Source organism: Mesoplodon densirostris, chromosome 5, assembly GCF_025265405.1.
Source record: "Mesoplodon densirostris isolate mMesDen1 chromosome 5, mMesDen1 primary haplotype, whole genome shotgun sequence".
Classification (NCBI taxonomy): domain Eukaryota; kingdom Metazoa; phylum Chordata; class Mammalia; order Artiodactyla; family Ziphiidae; genus Mesoplodon; species Mesoplodon densirostris.
The window spans coordinates 119,994,447-120,020,743 of NC_082665.1; the positions used below are offsets into that span (position 1 = coordinate 119,994,447).

A 26,297-nucleotide genomic window follows, 5' to 3' on the forward strand; every position below is an offset into this window, starting at 1 on the left:
AGTCACCTAGGGAATGTCGACACCTAACCTGTGTCTCAAATGTTTCCTATGACCTGCTCCACCGAGTGGCACACCTTTCCCTAGGCCCGAGGGAGAGCTGGGAGATATACCTTGTTGTCAGAAGTTCTTCCTCGGACTAAAGGCTGCACCCTGGAGAGAAAGCTTGGTCAGAGAACTAGGCTTTAGGAGGTGTACAGTAGGGTACGGACAGGTCTTATCAAAGATTCATTCTGTTCCCATTTGCTGGAACTTTGCTTTGGAACTTTCACAATGTACCTCTTCTTTCCCAGGTCTCAGGGATCCCTTGTAATGTCCAGTTAAAATGTTTGACTAACACAAACTCATAGAGACAGAAAGTAGAATGGTGGCTGCCAGGAGCCAGGGCGGGGAGGAATGGAGAGTCGTTGTTTAACGGGTGCAGAGTTTCAGCTTTGCAAGATGAAAAGAGTTCCAGAGGTGGATTACACAACAGTGTGAATGTACTTGACACTACTGAACTGTACCCCTGAGATTGGTTAAGATGGTAAATTTTATGTTATGTGTATTTTACCAGAATTAGAAAATGAATATTAAAAAGAAAGCACAAAAAATGTTTGACTATCCAAGAGACTGTACCTTGCACTTTAACGGTAGCAGACGTTGATGTGGTGCCGTGGTCATTTGCTGCTATGCAGGTATAAATACCGCTGTCTTGGGGCATCAGATTGCAGATTTTCAGGGTGATTTCCCCGGAATCACTAGGGACACGAAAAGGATGCCCTTCAGACTCCAGTAATGGGACAAGTGACTATGAAAGTATAAGGGGTGCTGAGCTGAGTCCTTAGGACCAAGGTCTAGTCCCTGTTCTGTTACCTTCTTATACACTTGGGTGAGAACCTTGCCTCTCCATCTCCCCAGTGCCATACAGAGGAAGAAAATTCTCGCCATGCCCATCTCTCAAGTTGGTTGTAAATGAGGCTTAGTAGAGGAGTAAAATGGGATAAGAGTCAGAACGTGGGTTGAAATATATAAAATCCTATGCAAATACTGGTCGCCAATATTACTAGTGTCATTGCCACCTAGCACCTTGGTCCCTAAAACATTCTCAGTCCACAATCAATAACAAGTGGTACAAGAAAATGGAAAGAGAATGAAATGTTCAAGGATTTCACATTCTACATGTGGGACCCTCAAAATAATTAAGTGACTTAAGCAAAGGCAAATGCCTCTACTAAATAACTTTCCCAGTAGTCCCAGCCTGGGGTCCAGGACATCAAGGGGAAGAACTGCTCTGAAAGGGTTAAATGCAGAGGTCACAGTCAGCCCTACTCCCTCCTCACTGGTCGCGACAAAACCTGGTGATCTTCACGAGCCTCACCATGCACTGACTCTCACGCTAAGCTCCCCGGGTCCACTGATATTTCAGGACCTGGCCAGGGAGTCTCTGCTGGGAACACCATTTCACATGCAAAAACATTAAGTTAAAGGATGAAGTGTCTTGATCCTAGCTGTTTCTTCCATAAATGTTTCTTGAGCATCTAGGGCTCGTTACGGCTTTCCTCTGTAAGCAGTACTGTGCAAGAAAGTTCTTAATTAGCCACAATAAATATTAACAGAATAATTGGGAGGCAGTCAACCAAATTTGTTAAAAAGTCTTTGTGAGAAGCATGCTTGTGGCTGGATTTTCTGTTTTCCATTGCACACTTTGGAGTAAGTCATTTTTGTTTCTTCTAAGAAAATTGTTCTTTAGTTAATGAAGGAATTGAGTATACCACTGTTTCACAGGATTCCGAGGGGCACAAAGTTTCTGTGCTAGAATAGGCCCCAGGGCAGCTCTTCTCTTGAGAGACCAAGTAACCAGAACAGGAGCTACATATGCCAGACTTAGCCTCCGGGTACCGCACTGACGTGCTGGGGTTGCTGACATGCGGACGTTAGCTTACCAGGAGGAGACCGTGTACGTAGCTGAGCTGCTGTCAGTGTCAAGGATGTTCTGGTCTGGACCCTTCCAGGTGATGGTGGGCTTTGGCCGCCCACAGACTTTGCACTGCAGTGTCACTGTATCCCCAAGCAAGCAGGTCACATCCACTAAGGGCACAAGGAATTCTGGCGCCACTGTGGTCAAATCAACATCGACATAAATTTGCATCATTCAGAACAGACAGAATAAAACAGCTAGTTTATAACACAACCCTCTCATTCCCCACCCACCTTGTGTAACGATTCAAATAACCTTCAGCTTAACTCTGTAGCGTCACCTGTGTCCCGTGAAAAAGTATTTTTAAAGTAATAAATGTTTATTTTAGATTAAACCAGGAAATATAGATTTAAAAAGAGAAGAAAAAGCTCCATGGTGACATCACACAGGGGTTACTGTGAACAGTCTGGTATATATCTTTTTAGACTTTATATAAACACATATTTTCTTTAAAAAGTGGATCCCATTATACACATTACAAGGTGTGGTCTTTTTCATCCTAACAGTGTATCCTAAACATTTTCCTTGTCCGTAAGTAGAGAACTATATCACCATTGTTTAAAGGTGCTACCTCAGTGCTGGATTTGCCGTAATTTATTTAGCCAATTGCCACGTACTCAATTCTGTCACTTTTTAACTCACCTTCTTGGATGAAATTTGGATTTAAGATCTGAAAAACACAAAGAAATTGAAAATTGCTTAAATCCTAAACTACTGAAAGAGAATGGGAGACTTCTATCCTAGTGAGTAAAAAGAAAGTACAGTTTGGGGCGAGAAGCGTGGAGCCCAGCTCCTGTGGCTTGTGACTGCATCACTATTGCAGTAACAACAAGGGCACCTGGTTTACTTTCCCATCTGCTCTGACTGTTCACATTCCCTCTGGGCAGCCCGGGCCCCAGGCAGGTTTACTGTGACTGCAGAGCTGGGCTGGCCACAGCTGGCCTTGTTATCCTCCGTCACCTCACCTGCTCTTCCTCCCTGCCATGTGCATAAAAACCCATTCTCCCCCACCTCAGTATGCACTCAAGCATCGTGATGGCACTGATTCTTCCCAGCATCGGGAATTTTTAAAAACAGAGCAACTGACATTTATTAAACTGGAAGAGTCATGGACATTAACCAGCCCAGTGGTTTCCTTCCAGCAGCTAAATGCAGAGCTTGTCTAGTTGAAGGGGGAAGAGGGAAGTCCCAGCTGTCCATCCTGCCCCCCTGAACTGCTCCTGTAGCCCAGGCCTCCACAGGGCAACTTGAAAAGCACTGCACAGCCCTTTTGGCTGCATGGTTGAGGAAACAGAGACTTGGGCTGCCCTAGTGACCTATCTGGTCACGTGGCTGGTTGGCAGAGGCCGTGCTGGAGCCCTCTGCCCACTACAATGTCTGCTTTGTGACACCATGGATCTTACAGAAGGGAAGACCTTCCAGTCGACTGGCCATTACCCCTTCTTGAGAAGACGTTGCCTTGGTTTTTCTCCTATCTTTTGTATTACCTCTAATCCTACAGTCTGGGTCATAAAGCTGGGTGGGGTGAACAAGATCTGGGCTTCCCAGTAGGAGAGGCTGGGCCTTACCTCTTTTGCTTAATGTGATTTTATCCTCGTTTTTAAAAACTTACTATCATCACTTTCCTTCACTGTAACATGGTGATAAATAATACCTAGTACAAAGTGTTATCATGAAGATTAAATGAAATATTGTATGTCACACAATGCTTGACAAATAACAAGTTTTCAATGACTACTTAAATAAATTATCTAAGTCTAATCATCTCCCTTCTGCTAAGAGGCCTACTGTTGCAGGGGCTTATCTCTAACAGTTTATCTTGCAAAATTCTTCTTTCCTTCATAATGAAGCTAGGAGGCTCATGTGTCTTGCAAATCGTCTGTTGGGGCAGTCACACTTATCTCCCCAATTTACCCAAGTCATAGGTGAACTTGGCTTCTGTGTGGTTTTACCTGACACAGGCATCCATATGAGCCCTTTGGAAAAAGATATTTCCTCCTCTGAGTTCCCCTCTGCAAACCGATTGCCTGCATCTACCACCCAGGTTTTTCACGAAGCAGGCTGCAGAAAACTCTTGCAATGCCAAGTCCCGGGGCTGAGTGTCTCAAGACTCTGACCATCACGGTGCCCTATACTAGTCTCCAAAGGCCACTCACACCACTGCCCGGCCTGCTTTTAAATCAACGGTTTTCAATCCTTGACCCAGGTGGCTTTAAAAACACACACACAAAAAACCCAGTGCCTGGGCCTCATGCCTAGAAATTCTGTTTTAATTGGTGTGAAGTGGGGTTGGGATCAGCAGTTTTAAAAGCTGCCTCAGGTGAATCAACATGCAGCCTGTTGAGGAAAGCTGCTGAAAGTTCCCCTCCATCCAAGGGAACTGATCTCAGATAAACCAACTTCCTGCCCCTGAGTCTTTTCTGGGGGTGGGTATGGAGGATGCGTGGGGCATTTGGTAAAAGCGACTGCTTTTCCCACACCTTAGAAACCGCCTCTATGTGAAGAGGCCCTGGGCCATGGTAGGCAGAGAAGTGTAGAGTTGCTCCAGTTGAAAAATTAACTAAACTACCAGTACATATGGTGGGCAGTCCAGCATCACTTGTAGGGGTTGCTAAGGAGGCCATAAATTGGTCCACCTGACTTAGGTGAGGCAGGAGAATGACATCGAACCAGTCATTTCACAGTCAAAGGAAAGGAAACTAGGAATATTTCCTAAACGTTAACAGTGGTTTTCTTGGGGTGATGAGATGAAGGGTGGCCGTCTACCCGTTCAAAAAACGTTGCTTCTTGAGGCTGGTGTAAGATTTTGTGGATACAGAGATGCTAAGACATAGGCCCTGGCCTCAGGATTTATAAAACATCTGCACATTGGTGATTTTTTTTTTCTTTTTCTTCTTACCTGGGCTTTCCAAATATTCTGCAGTCAGTATGTTTCACTTTTGTAATTTTTTTTGTTTTGTTAAGGAAAAAATGGTTCACTTAGAGCTATTAGACCCTAAGTTCTTCAAAGACAGGAACCATTTGTTATTCATCTTTGTACCTCAGGCCTCTAGCCCCCGGTCTGCCACGTAATGGGCATTTAATACATGTTGATTGACTGAGTATTTGACCTATGTCCACATTTCAGTTCTCCAATGAATTTAGGACTGATTCATACACAGAATCTGGAAGTAGGACCAAAAGATCTATAATATAATTACTCCTGGGTATAATACTATTTGAATAGAGTCTATTTTCAAACACAATGGAATGCAAACGTTTTGGAAAATGATTAAAAAACAATAAAATCCATGGCCTCTGAGAGAGGAGGGTCTTAAGAGTGTGGGTTGCAGGAGGGACTGTAAACTCTGGCAGCAGACAGAGTACATAGTATCCAGACCCTAAGCCGACATACTTCCTTGCCTTGAACAACATTCCCAAGCACCTGAGGCCTCAGTTTTATCTGTAAATTGGGGACAATATGCCCACCTGGAAAGTTGTTTGACTGAAGGGCTCAATCTATTTCATGAAGGTTTACTGAGCTGACCCTTGGTTAGGTGGTGGTGGCCTGCCCTCACTGGGCCAATGGTCTAGTGGGAAAGATGGAATTAAATGGCTCACAGTGTCCAGGAGGGAGCCTGGATGATGGCAACCGCCAGCCTCCAGCAAACACGGAGCACTGCCCTCTCTCTCGTCCTACCCCCACTCAATCATAAGGACTCCAGGGTAAAAAAGATTTGGGAATACTGCCAGCTTTGTTCGATGGCCTGTATTTCCCATCTTGATGGGAATCCACAAGGGAGCAGGACATCGAGTCCATGCCAGGAGACACAGAGAGGAGAAAGAGGACAAATGGAAGAGACAAATGGCAGTTTCCTACATTATAAAAATTTAAGTGGGGTTTCATAAACCTGCACTGTGGCAGTACTTCTATAAACATCCCAAACGGCTGCTTAGAGAAGTTCTTACCTTTTTCCTCTTTCTTGTCACAACCCCAACCGTGTTAAGTATATTGTTAAGCACAGGCACTGTTTAAAAAGAAAATCTTCCTAGCTTCCGTGTAGACCTTAGTGCGGACTTCGGAGAGAAAGGCTGCTGATACGGCTTAACTGCAGCTTCTCTCTGGAGGCGGCTTGTGGAAGGCACCCGTCTTCACGCCGCTGCCTATTGGCTGGCCTAGGTGTTGCTGACAATGGTAATACCATCACTGATTTGTTTAACCTTGCATGGCTGGCATAAACTACTCACAAACTCTTTCACTTGCCCCTCCAAAGCCTTGGGAAGAGGTTCCGAGCAGCTGTTACTTATTCCCATTTCCAGAGGAGACAGGGAAGTAAGTGCAGCCTTACGGAGACAGTGATGGGGGATTGGCCCCCAGAGCTCTTCCCACCTCAGTGCTCAGTGCAGAGGCAAGGTCTGGAGAAAAGCATCGTGAGATTTTGTCATCGATGTCAAAGGCCTGCCTGCTGACCTTTAATCCCCATCCTTGCTCTACATCTCATCTCTACCCAGTCCTCTGCAAACTCCTCCAGCAAGGACCAAGAGCCTGGAAAAAGTCCATACCAATGTTTTTCTAACTGTGACTCCGGATTATTATGCCCATAGGAGATTCCTCCCTCGTTTTCTCTCTTTCTGTTTTGAAGCAAATCAGAGTATGGACTGGAGAAGAGTCATGCCAACCTTCTCACACTGTATCTTGTATTTGCCTGCGGCTCCCTGTGGACTACAAGGCCCATGCAGGCAAGGGCCACGTTTCATTTCATTGTCATTGCCTCAGAGCCTAGCGTAATACCTAGCACATAAGTGCTCCACTGATATTTGTTAAAGCAATGAAAATGTGAAATGGTGGGGTCCTAATTTGGGGGAGGAGAGTTGAGAAAATGCCTGGTTGTGAACTTGGAGTGTTTTCCGATTTCCATTAATCTGGAACTTGACTTGTTCTGGAATCTCATTGGTCAGTCAGGGTCTGAGATTTAGCCAACAGTGATCTTCCTCTCCTCTCTGCTCTTCCAGAGGCCGCTCCCTATGGCTCTGATCACGTGCTGCCATCTATCCACACATCTTCTCTGCATGTTAATTGCCCCACCAGACTTGTGAACCCTTCGAAGATAGTAACCTGTTCATCTGTTTTAGGTACTGTTTGTCATGTTGCTTAACATAGCACCTTGCACATAGCAAAAGATCAAGTAAAATTTGTTAAATCAAGTTAACTGCGGCCACTCAATGAGGAGACTAGAATTTAGGTCTCCTGACCACCTTGTCTTATGATCACCGGTGGTGTGGGCAGGGACCTGAGGCATCAGTCTGGGACCCGAAGGGTTAATCATAAGATGCACCTATTTCCTAAATCCTAACATTTGCCTTCCTTAGAAACAGTCTGGGGGCCACGTAAAGTGGTGGCTGGGCAGGAGGAGAGATCTGGAATCTAAAACGGAAGTGGCCGTGGAGGGAAGAAGACATTTACATAAAATGCACGCTGTCTCTCTGGGAGACCCAAGTGCAGGAGGAGAAGGAGGCTGGTACAGGCCGGGTGGGGAAGAACTGCTGGGAAGCCCGGTTTCATTTGAACAGCAGAGGGCGGCAGGCGGTAGTGGGTCCTCCTAGAACCACCACGACGCGGTCCATCAGCAACCCAATTTCTTCCTTCCGGAGAGAATTCCATTCCTGATTCTTCTTCAAAACGGAAGGGCAGTGAGGTAACAGGAAAGAATCACAGGCGAAATCAACCAGCAATGACTAACACGCTGCGCTCTGAGGAAACCTGGAGTCTATTTTTCTTGCCAGTCAGTGTCCAAGATTCTGACTTCAAGACCCAAGAGTGAGGGTGAAATCCCATCTGCCTAGAAAAGCAGGTGTCAACTGACTCCAGAAGAAAAATACCTGTTTTTTTCTAAATCCCTCATCACCTGTCACAGAACACAGTTCAAAACTACATATCGAGAGCGCTGAGGGAATAAAAATGGTCAAACGAAACTCAAACCGAATGTCCTGAACTCAACTCAGAGCTACCTTGAATAAAACAACATTTCTGTCTTCTGCTTCTTCTTTCTATTCTCTTTATGCTTGTTTCATATGAATCTGTGTTCAGAGGAGGAAGGAGAGGGATTTTAGATGATGAGATCTGGCAATAAAATGAACAGGTACTAGAAAAACACTCTCTAAAAATTGAGGTATGATTTCTGGTTTGGAGGTTTAACCCTTCATGTTTCCAATCTGGCCAAACCAGACATGATTTTCTAATTTTTTAGAATACATTTCTCTAAAAATTTAGAAAATACTCCTACCTCTGCTCATCTCTTAAGAGGACATAAAATAAATTGCAGTAAAAAAAAATACATAAACTCAACACAATCCTGAACAGCAGTAGAATTCTTTGAACTAGTTCTGTACCTCCCAAGTATTTTTATTATCATTTAGCTCTAAGTATTTTTCGTCAACTATTTTTTTCTTTGACCCAATTGTAATAGCATTGTTTTAAAATTTACAAATGTATGAGGTTTAAAAAAATTATCTTCTTGCTGATTTCTAACTTAATTGCATTGTGGTTGGAGAATTTGGTCTATACAATACTGATTCCTTGATTTTTGATGGGATTTGCTTTATGAGTAGTCCATGGTCAAATTTCATAAAAAGTTCCACGTGTTCCTGGGAAGAACGTATAAGCACTAATTGCTGCATAGAGCTATGAATGTCCATGTGTGGAGCACATTGCTTCACAGGGACTTCTAGTCCAAACCCCTCTCCTATTCCTCCTCGGTGTTTTGCTTAAAGAACATTTATTGTGTTCTCAAAAATAAAAAGGATAAAAATATGACTTTAATAGAATAATGAAAAAAAAATCTATCGCCTGTCCCACAAAACAGTAGAGGGGAAAGGAACGGAAAGGGGGTTTACTGCTGTGCTGCATTGGTCTCCTGGGGCTGTCAGCCACAGAGAAGTCTGTCAGGATGGGACTGGGGTTGCAGGGTGGGATGGTGAAGCGGCGGTGTTATCACTTCCCTTCTATAAGTCACGTCTGCAACTTGGAAGCCAAGATCTTGACTTTGAATATTCAAAGTCTTTATAGATGAATGTACTGAGATCTCCTCCCTCAATGATTTGACCTTGATCATACCCCTATCCCCTAAGCTTCTTTTATTGAGTGAAACACCCTCCCAGAGTCTGTGGACCCACAACAGGTTACAGTGTGTTCCGAGGACATGGGAGAGTGGAAGGTTGATTTGTGGGAATTCCCACGCCCGATGCTCCTTCCCTGACATCCCCAGCCGCACTCAGCCGCTGTCATTTCTGCTTCCCCCACTGCTCCTCCTTTGCCTTTCACAGGCGCTCATTCCTCTCCCTGTCCCGCCCGTCAGGGTCAGGTATTTACCACCTTTCATGAGATCGATGGCAACAGCCCTCCAAGAGGCCTGCCTGTCCCCACTGTTCTCAGTCAGGTGCCAGTGACCTTCCTGAAGTTCAGAATGAATCACCCTGACTCTGCCTGACAACCTTCCACTGCCCCTTGCTGTCCACTGGACTAAGTCCAGGCTTCCTAGCAAGTCCCCTGAGGCCTCCAGAGTCTGGTTTCAACTCACCTGCCAGGCTTTATCTCCCACCACTCTTCCCACATACCTAAACCCCGGCTACCCAGACTGCTAGTCTCTTCTCAAAATGTGCCAGGCACTCTCATACCTCTGGACCTTTGCTCAAGCCCTTTTCTGACACTTCACCTTTTTCCAAGACTGCTTCCATCCTATCAGCCCCTCCAACCCATACCCTGCCATCGTGGGAAGCCAATGACCACGCTCACAGGCATCCTGGGAGACAGGTTGTGAATACATAACCTTGGGGAAGTTACTAACGTCTCTGTGCTCTCTCACCTGTAAAACAAAAATAATAATAGTACCTACGTCAGGGTGCTGTTGGGAGGAAAGGACTCAGCACGGAGCCAGATATATAGGAAAGGCTGATAAACGGTAGCCACTGTTATTAGCCCAGGGCCTGAGTGGATGTCTAAATATTCACCGAACGAGTACATGAATGGCTCCATGCCTCCATGAGGGCAAGTTTCAAAGTCTGCTGTGTAACGCAGGCGTTTAATCAGAGCTGCCCCCCTCACCTGACAGCAGTAAGCAGTGGTAGGGACCAGATCTTACATAATTCTTTGGCCCTCCATAGTACTCACTGCGATGCCTTGTGTCAACTGATTTTTGTTATATTGAGTTGATTAGGAAAACACGTTGAGTGAGCCAGTAGGTGGACCTCGACAGCACGGGGTGTGGGCAACGGAGGTGGTGACCTCTGCCCCGCTGATAGCTGGCTCTGAGAGCGACTTCTGGGTCAGTGGCACCTTGTAATCTCACCGGTGTATGACCTGAATGAAATGGGCTAGGCCTGCAGACGAGGGTGAGGGTGTGCTGAGTGACTGTGCTGGTCTGAGAAACCAATTCAGACATTTCCGGCCCTTGAAATTGGACCTCTTTCTTGGCTTTTATGTCTGGACTCCTGAGTCATTGGGAGAGGGGTGTGGTGAGGCCAAATAATTAGCCCAACTGTCAAGGGATTAAAAAAGTTGTTGAGGAAGAAATTCTCCTCTAACAAGCAAATATGCAACAGAGGAGGGCCTGAACCTGACCCTCCTTAAGGAAGTACCTTGGGGAGCAGACTTCCTATCACCTGCCACGTTTGACATCTCAAAGCACCACAGTCAAGACCTGCCCTTTTTCCTGGTTGTATGACCATGACCTTTCTGAACCTGTTTCTTCTAGGAGGGTAAGAAAACCGAATCTTCACCAGGCCGTTGGAAGGAACAGAAAGCATGACAGACGTGACTAATGCTGTAGAAGATCTAGTAATTAACCTCCCGGGAGGGAGTAACGCCAGCTCCAGTCTGCTTAGTGCCCTTCTCCCAGTGGCAGAATATAAATCAATCTGCATGTGGAGTTAGAACAGAGCTAGGCAAAGCAGAGTCAGTCTCGGGGCCCAACCTATCAGGTCTATTACAAAGAAAATATTTTGTAAAAATAAAACGAGAGGCGTGTGATGCTTCACTTTTTCTCCCAAGAGTTCTTTTCATTAAAAAATTCTTTTATAAAATGCAGAAACAGGCACTGGTAGAAACACTGGTGATGCCAGGAGGTCAGTCACCCGACTAGGGGTGTAAAAGTTTCCTTCCGTCTGTCTGGCCAGGTTATTTTGAAGCTCCGAATCTGGGACAAGGCGCCAAGGCAGCTGAGGTGGGAGCAGCAGCCTAGCTCTTTGAAGACGTGGAAGCTGGGCCTGGGGAACTGTGGATTTGGGGAGGGAAAGAAAGGTTCAGCTCTGGCCACTCAAGCCCTTCCCAGAGCCGGAAGTGGACACTCCAGCTGGGTCTCGGGAGGAAATGTACCCAGGCCATTCCCGCCACACCCCCTGCAGAGCAAGTTTCAGGGGCAAAGCACAGAATCTTCTACTTTCTCTCCTGCTGGGGTCTCACTGTTGTCAGAGTCAGACGTTCAGGAGAGCAAAGTCTTTGGATGTCACACCTTAGATCTGCACAAGGCTCAAAGGGCTCATGTCCCTTACATAAACACCCGTGCCCTCAGAGCTGTGCGACCTCCCACAGAGAACCCCGAGGCTCAGAAAGGCTGACTGGCCCGAGGTCTCATAGCCGACAGGGCCCAGACTGCAGTCCAGGTTTTCTGGCTCCCGTTCCAGTGTTCTTTCCATGTGATACTGCCTTTGTGTGATTTTTATCTAAGTCCTACTTCAGCCTTGGAGGGCTGGGATGGGCAGAAAAGATATTCCTCTTTGCTGAGCTCGAAAGTTAAATAACAAATTCGCAGAGGAAAATTGGCCCTGGAAGGCACGTCTTCTTGTCTGCCAGAATCTGTGTTTTAGATTAAAACCTACCTGGACTTGGAGGTGGGAGGGGCTCCAAGAGAGGAGCAGGATGGTGCCGGGTGGGGGAACAAGGGCCAGGGAAAACCAGAAACTGCCTTCAGGGCACCCGCTCACTTTTGAACAGGAAGTTACAACTTCCTCTGCCTCAGTTTCCTCTTCTCAAAGCCTTGGAAGGGGCTGGAGGGATGGAGAGTAAAGGGGAGTTATTGTTTACTGGCTATAGTTTCAGTTTGGGAGGATGAAACAGCTCTGAAATGAATAATGGTGACGGCTGCACACCACTGTGAAAGCATTTAATGCCACTTAAAAAAGGTAAAAATGGTGAATTTTATGTCGTGTATATTTTACCACCATAAAGAGTAAATAAATGAAGGGCATAGGGTTAATTAAAGTTTTCCAAGTTTCCATCAACTCTGAGAGTCTATGAGTCTTACCCTAATTGGAAATTTCCTTCCAAATTAGCTTCACTTTTCCAAGTGCCTTCTCTCCCGCAGGATCCCAAGCCCGTTCTTACACAACAAGCACCCTGACCTCCACCCGGAGCTAAATACCTGGAGGCCAGCATCATGACCGCACGCAGCCTGTGCCGTGGGGGAGGCTGGCCCTGCGTCAAATGGCTGGGGCAGAGATGCAGTCTTTTTGGAATCACGACAACCTCTTACTCTGATGGATTGACCATCTCTGCTAAAAGTGGTATTGGGCATTAACAAAACAATTAAGATGCATTTAATTAATTGGACTTGACATAAAAGCTGGGCTGAAGACCGAGGCCCAGGACTGCGAGGATGGGTCAGGCTTTCCTACTCCAGTGTCCGCTGTGGGAAAGTGGCAGTGCTGGGGTTGGAGGGTAGATGCCAAAACCCAAGCATTGACGGTCTTCAGACCACGTTTCAGATGTGGCACGGATGTGGAAACCTTCCTAGCCTGGGTCCTGGGAGAAATCCAGTACAGCTCAGAAGAAATCCATGCGTCTTAGAGATGGGTGTCAGCTAAGAGGGGCGATTCTGAGCCTTGAGCCTCCAGCCCTGGCTCCAGCCTGGGCAGGGCAGGATGAGAAGCTGACAGGTGGGCATGTGGCATCCAGCTCACCATCACGCCTGCCTATCTTGTCAATAAAAGGCAATCAGCAGTCTAAGCTCTACTGGAAAAAATGAATTAATATTCATTCGTTCCCAAGAAAGCCTAGCGTTTGATTTCCAGCCTGATTTGACTCTTCTTCCATGCAGAGACATTTCTCTCATATAGAATATCCCCCTCCACTGCCACCACCAAAGTGTAATCAGTGCAGGGTAAAGAAGAAGGCTGAACTGTGCACAGGTCTGTGTCATTTTTAGAACGGTCCCCTCTGAGGTGTGCCCACGGATCAGCAGGAGGGAAGGGGGTTGTGGTCACGAGGGGATCGCACAGACCCAGAGCCAGTCCTGCAGTAGCTGGTGGTGTGGCTTGTGGTGCTGGGAGTGGGAGGTGGGTCTGTACTTGAGACCATTCACGAGCATGTCTCTACAGGGGAAGAAAAAGGATGTACACATTAGAGCAGAATTGCCTCCCTTTATATAACTGGGTATTCTCGGAAAGCTTTGTAAATCAGATTCCTAGGATTCAAGGTGCTTTATTTTCCTCTTAATTAGCTTTCAAGGATGTGCCTATATATCTCCCTAAAACAGTATGTTGGGACATATGCCGGCCCTGAGGGGAGCAAGCAGCTGGTGTGTAAGCAAAGACCCCAGGAAACTTCTCCTTAAAGGAACCCTTCAACCCACCAATTGAGAATCAGAATGCTTTGGAAGTGATATTCATGCAGAGGCAGGAGATAAGAGCTGACACATAGCTAGGCTTGGAATCAACGTGCTGGCCTCAGGTCAAGGGTGGGCAGTCAGCAGGGCAGGACTTAGCATTCGGAGATCTAACACTGAGCAGTGCACAGGGTATGTGGCAGGGGTGTCAGCTGGGGGACCAGGCCCAGGGGATCTTAGCACAGGCCACAGGAGTTGCAGTTCAGCTCAGCAGGGCACAGGGACATGCTCCCAATGAGACAACACCTATTGCAGTCATCAGGTTCAAAAGACAAGAGTGAGGTTGGCGGCCAAGCTAGGCCTGGTAATGATGCCCAAAGCTATCAGTTTAACAGCAAGAGTCCTTTATGAGGTGGCCAGCCCACCTATTTCTCAAACCGGGTCTTTAAGGTTTAGCTCTTTTCAGTAGGCACCCCCGGCCATTTTCTTCTACAATGGACACTGCAATAAAGAGCTACCTACCTACCCCTTGAGAAAATTCTCAGTTCATATTGAATAGGCTGAGTTTCTATATCTTATTTGTTATCCGTGTCTGAAAATACGAGCAGTGCCAAGATGCCTGCTTCCCCTCAGCACCTGCTTATGTGCTCAGAGTTCATTTCAACATGGCAACACAGTTCAGAAGAGCTTGCCGATCCCTACAAGGATCCATATGAAATATACAAGGGCTGCAGGCACACCTACTACAGAAACCTTGGATTAACCAGAATATTTGCAGCTTCCAACCACATTCCCCCTCAAGAGTTCCAGTTCTGCCTCAACTTATTATATTTGAAAACTTTTCAGACATGCATCGACACGGTTTTCGGCTTTCTTCTGTCCAGCACTGACATCCTAACACCTTTCCTTATGCACCAACAGCACCTCCCTGGGACCCATCTCACACAGCTCATGCAAAGGGCTGCAAGCCCTGGCTGAATAAGAACCCTAGAAACGTGTGCAATTCACAAAGCAGGGCTAAGACATGTGCGCATGCAAGCTTTTGCTTATCTAAACGTTGACTGGAGCATCAGAGTACATCAGTTAACCTTCTCAGTGTATGTTGCTCATCTGGCCCCACATCTCCCTGTGCCCAATTCTTCCTTTAAAGAGCAGAGTGGGAAAGTCATTTTTCTCCCCCTAGTCCACCAGAGCTGAAAAACGTCCCAAATTGCCTTGTGGAACACAGATACCTGGCTCTCCCTCTCCCTCCATGTATTTGCAGATGACATTTTCACTACATGCCAGCAATACTGAGGTCTGGAGATACAGGTGCCATGAGGCATCTACAGGCTGACAGATGTGGGCTTCCCAGGAGCTGCTGCCTATCCTACGAAATGCAAGGAAAGCAGAGCCAGAAGTTTCCCCCACCTTCCCCATTCTCTAAGATATATTTAGGCTATGAATGCCATATCCACCTCCTCCCACAGGGGAGCCCTGCACCGGCCCACATCTGCCAGATTTCGCTCCATGGCAACACCCACAGCCATAGGGGACTATTTTATCCTGGCAGAACTCCCACTTTCAACCACTGGTCTCTGGCCTGATTCAACTCAACTGGTGCCTTCCACCGCTGACTTACCCCTCCTGGAGCCACATGGTCTTCCTTGGGTTTTGTGGTGGTTGTCATAATATGGTGGTGGCTTTCTTTGGGATTAGGTCAAATTAGAATAAGAATAATAAAGGTCCATCTAGTTAAGTGAAAAGCGTAGGGCTATAAAAAGGAAAAGGTTTTAAAAAAATATTCTGTATTTTGTGCACAGAAGAAACCTCTAAACTTTTATCCATTATCGGGGATGTGGGTACAGATTTGGAGAAAAGCATTTTAGTTTACTCTGAAGTGCAAAATGGCAGGGAAAGCCAAGTTTGCTCCAATTCTCTAGGTGTTGTAAATTTATGATGCTTGTCACTCAGTGGCAAGCCATGTGAGAGTCCTATTTCTATTACCCCAAAGAGTTCCTGGCCTAGAACGACCTGGAAGTTGACTGGATGTTCTTGTTGGTGGAGGTACTGGTTTCACTTCCACATCTTTGTTACCCTGGAGTATGAGAAAGACCCCCGGGCAAGGTTTCAGCCTTCCTGTCTCTAGAGAGGCCTCTGCTAGGCCTACAGGAGGGAGGTGATCCCCAGGGTTCTTTTCCTTCGTGGCAGGAACAGCCACTGCCCAGGAGCCCTGGGGGCTGGGGAAGTGGGGGTTCTGGAGTTGCTGCGGTCACTCCTCATTTGCTATTGGCCAGCTATACACAGTGACTAGGGGCCAGGTCATCCCCCCAAACCATACCTACTCCATGATTTTACTGGAGCCTTCAGGGAGGAATATAAGTCCCAGAAGAAAAAGAACATACAGGGGAAAGAAAAAAAGAGGGGAAAGGGAGGAAGGAGAAACTAAAACAAATGAGTTCTTATCTTTAGCTGGGAACCAACTACTCTTTATAATGCTATTTTCCATGAAAAAAAATGTTTTCTAAGTTTCCAATTACGAAGTTGGATATTTGCTACACAAAGCCAAATCTGCCAAAGAAGAAAATACTAAGCAAGCATTCAAGAGAACCAGAAGGTTTAAAAAATGCACCTAGGAAAAGTTTTCTATCAGAATCAAACTGAATTAAGTTTTGTTTTGTTTTCTGTAAGTTGGATGGGACACCGAGAGATGCCCTAATATCACAATGTATCCTTGACTGGCTGGTCACTTTTAGCAAGGTCACTGTTACAGAACACATCAAAAAAGACAATCATTGTAGGAAAGAGGACAACAATAGCTGCTTCTACCTCCATGCTAGTATTAGGGTCAAGATCATCACACTCTGACTCCTCGGAACTGTTCGTCTCCTTGATGGGCAGCATGAGGAAGGGGGAAGAAAGAGAACACAGTTAGAACACAGGCAGCTTTGGCTAGAGGGTGGGGAGAACTTGAAAGAAGCATGGACAATGGGAAATTGGGCAGAGAAAAACCAGGTGCCGCTCAGGTGGAGTGCAGATCACCTAGGGCGGCAGCATGCTCTTTTCAGGGAGAGGAGGCTGGGATCGTGTAAGCTGCTCATCTCACGGGAAATAGCAATGGAAGCAACCAAATGAAGCATGAGTGCTGTCGAATTTAAATTGTTGTCTTCTGTGAGGCTGGACTTCCCAGATGAGGGTGAGGGAGAGAGTACAATTTCTTTTCCCCAAGAAGGACATTAGAATGGGTTTTGATTGTTCTTATTTTGCTCAGGAAGACTCAGGTAGATAATCACACATTATAACAATATTAAACATCAGCGGTTCAATTTCCATTGTCCAGAGCCATGTCTTTACTGAGAGCCCAATGTAAAGAAAACAGATCACATCGTTTCAAGATGGGGGACAAGCGTCTGTCAAAGCTTAGAATCAGTGAGTTCACAATAACAATTGGATTGTTACAAAGCAATAACTTGGGCTTCATCAATGTGCCTCCCTTCTCTGCCTATGCATAGGTCTGAAGGGCGATGGCATCTGAATTCTGGGGAAAAGAAACTTTACCAAGGACACAGTAGCCCTTAAATTCCAAACCTCAGACTTCAAAGGGTTGGAGGTTTGGAAAGCATCTCTAATCTCTTTACCCTGCATGTATTTTCAAACCTAGGATACTGAATGGGTGGCTTTGAGTACTTTAATATGAGTCAAGCATCTTGCATTTCTAAGAGAATAAATAATACTGCAGATAATTTTGCTATAAAACATCTGCACAGTATAAGGAGGAAGGTATAAAAGAAAAAAAAAGAGATACTTACTTATTTGGATCGAAGTTGCCAGGAGAAATAAAAAATAAAACGTAAATTGATCTCGCATGCAAAATCCTACTAAAGTACTTCCCCTCTGGTCCCCATCCACCCAATTTGCCTCGTGAGAATGCTGCAGGGTGGGAGTAGATAAGAGGTCGGACACAGCTCCGGAACACCTTACTCACTTTAACAGAGACTTTGTTGCCCAGAATATCCTTGGGTTTACGAGGCCCTGTGGCTTCATTTTTACCCGTGTTCTCCACTTCCGCCCGCTTTCTCATGCGTAGAGTATGCCATGAACATGACTTCCTGTTGTACCAAAAAATGCACCAATCAAAATGGCAGGTCAGGGCAGAGTGAAGCGGTGGGTGGGCTTGCCACCCTTGGGTGAGTCAGTGGGTGAGTCAGTAGGTGAGGCGCTCCAGTCAAGCCCCTGCTTCAGAGGCCCCAAACCTGCACACCAGCTCCTGTGGTGGCTGGCAGCAGATCTCACCTCCAACAGGAAATGAGTGAGGATGAACTTTGACCCCTCCCAATAGATGTACAAGGTTGGTTGTAGCATTTGAGGCAAGTCTGAGTACTAAGTGATTAAACTCTACCGAGGGAAGTTTTCATATACTGATGAGGCCTTATAGGACTCAGGAATTCCCTTCCTGAAGGGTATGATGGATGGGAGAAGACTGTGGGGAGGGGGCAATAAAATAGGAAAGATAAGGGAAGTACATTCTATAGTTTATAAGCTATTGGTACTTTCCCAGGATCAGATATAAAGACCCAAAAGGATGCTTTTGAGGTTTTCATCTCATTATTTGTATTTAGGCTGTGGCCACTCCCAAACACCGTAGTACAGATAGGAGGTTCTAGGGCATTTGACTTTATAAACTCGTGGGCACCACTCATTTATCTGGATGACTTAGGATGAAGGGTTTCTTGGTCTATGTTCTCCACATCACTCAGTGTTTGTGAATACAAGGCTCTGTCTGACAACTACTAAGAGGTCCTAGAGTTTTCCTGTTGGGAGAAGACCCAACGCGTGCTCTCAGGGAGGTGAGGGTGGCAATGTCCCTTCACACTATCTTAACTTCTTCCTTCTCACAAGAGGGTTGGGAGCTATTTCTTCACAGACCTGAAAGAGAGGCTCAGAGCAGAGCTCTTGAGTTCCACATATGTTAGGACTCAAAGACACCAAAAGCCAAGTCTCAAACAGCATCAGGGACCCTGGGCAGGCAGCGTCAGTTTCAGGTGTGGTCACAGAGTCTGGATGAAGTTCTGTCATGTCTGGAGTTAAGTGAGGCTGGTTTCCCTTCAGTGTCTCCTTATCAAATTTAGGCCTAGGCAGACAGGGCTCAATGAAAAGAGCATCATTAAGGGAGAGAGGGGAGAGAGAGAGAGGCCTATGAGATTTAGGAGGAAGGGAGATGCTCCAAAATGCGTAGCATCTCCTCCACAAAACTCCATAAATGTCACAGATTTTAGGATGACCTGGGGAAGGTGTTCTCAAGATATTTATCACTAGCATGGAGGTTTAGCAATCAACTTTCTGAGTAGGAAAGAGTGATCATAGTCATGTCCTCCAATTTTTTTTGGAAAGCGGCTCCTTCAAAAGGCAAAAAAGGATCTCTTGGCCAGACCTTCTCTTGTGCCTCCTAAAGAGGCAGGCTCCCTGGGATTCCTTGCATACCAGCTCTCACTCCAACTGTTGTTTCTGAGTGAGAACGGTCACCGAAATGAACCTCAGATAATATCACTCTTAACTGCAGACTTTCATCCCTTATCTTTACCCCCAAAGCCATGTCCCTGGCTCATTCTGAGAACATCTTGAGTCAGGGAGGTCCCTGCTGAAAAGACTCCTAGGGCAGCCGGCACAGTGCGTGTGTGCGTGAGCATGGGGCTGCATTCCTATGTTTATCACAACCCGCTGGGTCATTCGGCATGATTAGTGAGAAACTAGAAATGCTACAAGTAACACTGAGAAGGAGACTCAGAGTAGTACAAGTGGCAGGACACACTCAATTTCGTATTCTTCTTCCCAGAAGAACGCGTCATCATGGTTTGGGGAGCTTCCATCTCTCGGCCACAAGCCTGGGGACTGATGTGGAAACAGGGTTTCAGTGACATTTATCCCATAGGCATCACAACCAACTCTGACCCTTGTGGTCACAGCAGCCCTGGGGAGGGTACGGTGAGTGCCCTTCACTGATAACTGGTGACAACCAGAGTCCATTGCTCTGCGCCACTCCCACCAACCCTTGTGCAAGAGCCACTGACAAGGAACCAAATGACCAATTGGTATTTGAACCTGCTCTCTTTTGCCCAGCCTGACACCCTTCCTACCAGTCCTCCCATGGAAGGTATGAAAAAGTGACCAAAAGATGCAAGGGAGAAGTGCTGAGTGCCTGGATAATTAGATCACAACTCATTACGAGTTAGCTAGCTCTGTAAGCCACTGATTAATAAGAACCTCAATGCTTTGAGGGTCTTTATATCCAAGGCTTCATAAAAGGTGCTGAAACCAAGTGTCTTTAGGATAAAACGAATCAGGCCTGTTGCCATTTAGGGGCCACTGCTGATTTCCAGCTGGGCCTGCGGTTACCTAGAAAGGCCAGGGTGGGGTCGGCAGTCTCTGTCGCTGAGCTAGAGAAAGCTCCAAGGAGGCGCAGCTCTGTTGGTGCTGCTGCTCAGATATCTCATGGGAGCTCCTCCACCCAGGCCGCTGGCGACCACACAGCGTGGAGAGCAGTGGAGGCCGCAAGCCAGCCCACCGCCTTCTACACTAGCCACTGGTTTACATCAGCACCTCAAGGTCGCCCAGCTGGACAGCATCCGATCTGCATCATCCCTCACCTCAGAGGTTAGAGAGAACACACATGGGCTGCTTAGAAGGGAAGGCTAGGGTTGGACCTCTGGCCACAAAGGCACTTCTTGTGTAGGAAGGAACTGCCAATGCATTCAACCAACTCAAAGAAAAAAGAAGAATCGTTTGTACATTTAGAAGTCCCAGAATAGTGCACTGAGGAAAAAGGGTCAACTAGTCTTTAACCTCATTAAAACATGCTCACGGTGAAAATTTATTTTACATATTTAAAATAGTACATTTAAAATTATTAGTTACATTACAGGTACAATGATGAACATTGTGACTCTCCATTATATTGCACAGCCTGACTTCATCCATATGGGTTTTTTTAAATAGTGCAAAATACTTTATACAGGAATGTGTTTGGAAGGGTCTTCGCAACCAAAATAAGGAAAAGAAATATCTTACAAATGACCATGAACATATATTAAAGTGACAGGGGAGGGGGAAAGTCAAAAAAAAAAAAAGTTACAATCTGTACAGAGGAATTGCCATAGACAACCAAAAAGTTCCCTCTCTCCTGGGAGAAGCAGCAGGCCTCTGACCTATACAGGTCTGGCATTTGTGCTAAGGTAATTTCTTGGTGTCACTCAAAAAAAAATATATATATATATATCAGTAACTTAATACAATATAAATAGAAGTCCAGTCCAGTGAATCCTGTGGTGGGTCAAATGGAGAAACAGGAGGCATGCCTTTTGTCACCTAGGGTTTCAGTAGGGTTCTTTTCTTAACAAGGGGGGGAGAAAAGAAAAAAAAAAACAAACAGAAAATTACAAATGAAAAGGAAAGAAACACCATCAGTGTTACCACCACCACCACCAAAAAAAAAAAAAAAAAAATCGGAACACTCCAGCCCAGTTGCCCCCTGCTGCGTGTGGTTCCAGCACTCAAACCTTGGTTCTGGTGGCACTGTCGAGAATAAGCAGCAGTAATTCCCTACCGTGTGTTTGCATTTTTGTGTTCTTTGTTTTGAATTTTTTTTTTAATCCACATACTCCTCTCCCGGGGAAGCCAACGAGGCACTTACTTGATGCTCCCGTCACTATTTTCTGCGGCTGCCGTGGCTTTGGTGAGGGGTGCCAGGATGTTGCCTGGGACCCAGCCCTCGGCGGCGGGGGAGTGGTCGCTGGCGGGCTGGTACACCAGGCACATGTTCTGCTGGTTGATGGCAAGGACCTGGACCACCTCACCTTGGCTCACACAGATTTCGTTCTCCTTCAGTGCATAGTAATCTTTGATCACGGCCATGGATGAGACCCCATTGCAGCCTCCCAGGTCGCTCTGCCAGGAGACAAGGGCAAGAGGGACACAGACACAGGAAGGCTGGTTCACATGGGCTTGCTCTGCATCCTAATGTGTGGTTGAAAGTCAGCCCTCCTGCGAGCAGGGTAAATGGCAAGCAGAAGATTATCTTGAAAAATGGAATTATATTCATAAATGGGCTCTGAAAATGTATTTTATTTATAATGAAAAATTTATAATGAAAATGTCTCATTAATATTATAAGTGAGGGTGAAAAGGTGAAGATACTGCCCAGCCTTAGGTAAAGGTATAAACACGCCTTCCACCTGGGAGTCCCTCCTTAGCATGCATCTTCCCACCAGCATCCTCCAGCTCATGGAAGGAAGAGTGTGGCACAGACACAGGGATACGTAAGCACCTGGGCAGAGCAAGGTCAGGGCAAAGGTCAGGTGAGTGGTCACCATCCCCCAAAGAAAAGAACACAGGCTCTTTGATACATGTTTTTCTACCTTTTGAAAAAGCATTGGTCTTACTCTACATTCTGACCCTCCTTGAGACAGGAGTAACAATGAGACATTTGCCCAATTCAAAGGCAAGGGCATGACCTACCCTGACCCAACTCCTATGGGAAGAGAACTCCAGTCCCCCTGTATTCATTAATATGAAAGGTCCTGCCCTCCATGACCTTTGCACATGACTCTGCACCAGGGAAGCTGCTTCTAGACAGACCTGTAACTTCCACAGATGCCTGGCTGCCTCACAGAGCATGGTGAGAGCCAGAAATTCTTCAGTAAATTAATGTGACTTCAACTTATTCACAAGGGCAGGGGATTTTTAAGATGAAAAAATAATTTCCAGCTGATGTGATAAAATAGGTCAGTATAGTTACTCTTACACAGAACTGAACTTAGACATTAACAGTTAATTAAAACAAAAAATTAGGAATTCCCTGGCAGTCCAGTGGTTAGGACTTGGCAGTTTCACTGCTATGGCCTGGGTTCAATCCCTGGTTGGGGATCTAAGATTCTGCAAGTTGTGCAGCATGGCAAAAAAAAAAAAAATCAACATCATCTAATAATTTGGGTAAGAAAAATAAAACTATAAGGTGGGAACATGTAGGTAAAAAATGCAGATGTTCCCATCCACAGACCCATTGAGTTCTAGAGGAAACAGGCCTGATGAGATTAAGTAAACTGCTAAGGTTCTAGGGCAAGTCGCAAAGTTCTGAGTTGCATAATTTGGAATAGAAACCAGATCGCCTGACTCGGGATCTAGCACTTTTCCCATTCATTGTCATTCCTACTACCTGGTGGGGTCAAAACAGCTGTGTAGACTGGATCTGCAGTTACACTGATGACTCTCCTCATGGCGATGTTTGAATTGTAGATTATCTTGGATAGTCTAATCCAAGGCTAGCTTCCCCCATTCACACACTGATGGGCAACATCCTCTTGCTGCTTCAGCCAATGGGCGTGAGCTCACTTCAGCAGCTCATCATTAGAAAGGGCAATCTCTTCAAGATGTCAAACCCTAGAGTTGCGACTTTTAGATGATCCACACCACAACTCCTCTGTTTGCTAAAAATCATAATTGCCACTCCAACATTACCATATTTGTATAGTGTTTCTGCAGATGACAACAGCCCTTTAACACAGAGCATCTGGATGGCGGGGGAGGAGGGTAGTGGAGAGGTAGGGAACTGGTTTAACTCACTCAGTTTTCAGGGGAAGAAAGAGAAATCATTGAGATTCGGCTGTATTTAGTGGGCTCTTGCTGCTAAAATGATCAGCATAAAAAGATGATACTTTATAAAGTAAGCCCAGAGGCTGTACCCTCAAAGTGGTGAGGCTGGCAGTAGTGGGCTGTCACTTACCTTGCTGGCCTCAAACTTGTCCCCAGCCTGGTTGTAGTCAAACCCCGAACTGCCATTGGAGGTAGATATCTTCAGGGGTGGCAGAGGCGGGTTACAGCTGGAGCCCTTTGGGGGCTTCTCGGAGCCCACGGGGATGGAGGAGTAAGGCCTGGGGCTGGCTTGGGGAACCCTAGCAGGCTGGGACCTCATCACAGCTGTGCTCCTTTCTTTCCGCTGATATTCAATAGGCGACTGTAGGGCTGCAGGGGAAGAGCAGACCATTACTCTCAGCTTTGGAAATCCCATAAGCTTCGGAGGCTTAAGAGGTACAGGCTTTGCGTGAGGCAGAGTGAGGATATGTGAGGAAGATACTGCCCTGTTTTTAAAGAGTATAATCTACCGAGAACTATTCTTAGTTTTGTCTAAATGATGAAAATGCAAAACCAAAATGGTGCAAAAGGAGGGAGAGAGGGCTCTGTAGTACGTGTGTGCGTGGGTGGACACAGGGATGGGTAGCGTGGTAGTAAAGAGCTTCAGAAACTGCCAGCCATCAGGCCCTGACATGCAGGCTCTGCAGGGTGGAAGCAAATGGGAAGCGGGTCTGGGCAACAGGATGGAGTCAGATTCCCTGGAGCACAGAGCCATGGGTCTCTGCAGAGGAAGAGGAGATGAGACAGGTAAGGGAAGTTGGAGGTGCCAGGATGTGAAAGATCTGGAAAGCAGGTGAATGAGTCTGGATTTAATTCTGAAGTTCATGAAAAGTGACTGAATTAAGTAAACGTTCATGTTTTCAATGCAGGTGCTAGCACCAGAGTACACCTGAAGAAGGTTAACCTTGCAGCGGGGGCGGGGAGGGATCGGCCAGGCTGATTAGGAGCCATGAGATAGTGAAGGGGAGAGGCCGGACCTGAGCAGAGCCACGGGAACACGGAAGGGGTGCGGTGTGCCAAGCGCTCCAGAGGGAGCTGAGGTTGACACAGCCTAGATGGGAAAAGATGGCAAGAAGCCAGGGTAGCTTGGGTTTGGAGGCTGGGAGAAGGGGTGGTCAGTGGAACTCTGGGGAAAGCTGCTTTGAAAGGAAAGAGGTAAGCTTTGTTTTCCTGAGTTTAAGATGATAAAGTTCCAAGGTCTTAGTACTAAAGAGGTACAGCCAGGCAAAAGCCATACAGGTCAAATTCTGTAACAGTGACTTCAAGGCTGGCCCGATTATGTTGTTTCTGTCAGTGTTCACTGTGACAAATATTTAATTGGGTTAACAGCTGGGGCCCAGAGAACTTTCCATTATAAGGATATTTCCATAGCAATAGGTATATACTTTAATAGGACTCAACATATAGTCCACATTTCCTTTCTATTTGAGGTCTCAGGAGGGAAACGTTGGCTCTGAGGTGCCTGCATGTGTGTCTACAAGCAAAAGCCTGGCCCCAGTCCATCGTCACATCCTTGTCTTTTGAGTGTGTCCAAGTGCTGAACAGGCTGTTGCCAGACCTCAGCCTTTCTCCCTGGAGAGCATTAAATATTTAGGTATTGAGAATCTAGTTCATTAATAGCTCCATAATTCACTATAATTAGGCAAAAGGTCTCTTGGGACCATGTGCAAGTCTGGATAACTGACTATGCCCAAAGAAGTACTGCTCCAAGTTTGAAGCAGATAGCAGACAGTTGTGAAGCAGGCCGTAGCAACCTGATCTGATGAATCATTACCCATCTCATGGAAGTGGGGTATTGATTATACACAATAACTGTGCTAACGTGTTTGAAAATAGTATGTCTTCTTAAATAAGCTGCATAGAAAGTCTGTGCTCTTCAAGGGCCTCAATCTGCATAACTTAGGTCTTAGGATCAGGAAAGCTGCGCATCTTCGGGTAGGGTTCGCATCTGGCTGATGGATACAGTGTCTTATACCTGGTCCTGTTTTTTTGCCTTGTTTGCTGGGGAACTCATAGACAAATGTGTGCCCTACCACTAGCAACTATACTGCAGTTTTGGGGTTAGAGCCTAATTTTAAGTTATACAAGTTATACAGTTCTGGGTTCCAGTTCTTGTTTTAGCACCTACTGTTTTTGTGACTTTGAACCAGTTTCTTAACCTCCCTGAGCCTCCTTTTCCTGACCTGAAAAATACAGGATGATATTACTTAGCTTTCCACACTGATGTGAGGATTAAGTGTGGTAACACATGTGAAATGCTTTGCATCATGCCTCGCACAGAGAAAGGACTCAATATATGGGAGCCATTATTGTTACTCAATTATTTCCGGTTTCAACTTATTGTCCTACCTTACTTTTCTTTTGTCCTGAATTGATGAACTTAAAAACCTCATTCCAGCTTAGAATCTATCAGAAATTCCTAATAGAATCAATTTAATGAATGTATTTTATACATGCACATGGTTTTGCTTAAAATTATTTTATCCATAGAAGCATTAATTCAATGTTGTATACTCAAAAACTGTGAACTATATACAGCTTTCATTACTATCCCTCAGGACTGGGCTGGTGTTTAATTTTAGACTCTTTAGAATAAGAAAGAACCCTAGAGGTCACTTAGTGTAGTTTTTTTCACCAAACTGTTCTACAGTTGGGGGACCAGGGGCATGGCCCCCAAATACTCTCCGTAAGTGTGTAACTGCTTTGAAGTCTCAGGCAAGGCATTCTGCTCCATAATCTTTTTATTTGTTTTAAAATAAACACAACTGTGTTAAATCCCTTACCATGGAGTAGTACAATTGATACTTGGTAATCTCACAAGGCTCTCTAGTGTTATCTAGAGATAACTTGGGGTTTGACAGACCAACTCAAATTCCCCTTTGCTCCCAACAGAGGTGATCGCTAGCTCTAAATTTCAGTAATACCTTGAAACTTCCCAGAACAAACTGTCAATTACACAGAGAATGACGCTCTCTATGGGAGGTGTGCCATGTTTTCCTGCTTCCAGTGCTGCAGAATAGGTCTTTCACAAAAAGAGCCAACTAAGGCCCAGAGAAACATCATGACTTGCCCAAGGTCCATCCCCACAGCATTGAGTTCCG

The 26,297-nt window shown here is 45.9% G+C and overlaps 1 protein-coding gene across 3 annotated transcripts in view; it reads right to left on the reverse strand.

The window, feature by feature from the left end:
- The window catches only part of LOC132490794 (kalirin-like), a 110,222-nt gene that overhangs the window by 14,744 nt on the left and 69,181 nt on the right, over positions 1 to 26,297 (reverse strand). For 2 of the 3 annotated variants that reach the window (XM_060099430.1, XM_060099429.1), the window contains exons 14-15: positions 23,288 to 23,526; positions 21,196 to 21,453 (exon numbers count right to left, since the gene is read on the reverse strand). In XM_060099430.1, the coding sequence (XP_059955413.1) occupies positions 21,196 to 21,453; positions 23,288 to 23,526 (497 nt within the window). Of the gene's footprint in view, positions 1 to 615; positions 738 to 1,922; positions 2,095 to 2,599; positions 2,628 to 16,341; positions 16,402 to 17,497; positions 17,622 to 21,195; positions 21,454 to 23,287; positions 23,527 to 26,297 lie in introns of those variants that run through there. The other variant, XM_060099428.1, reaches the window with a different exon arrangement.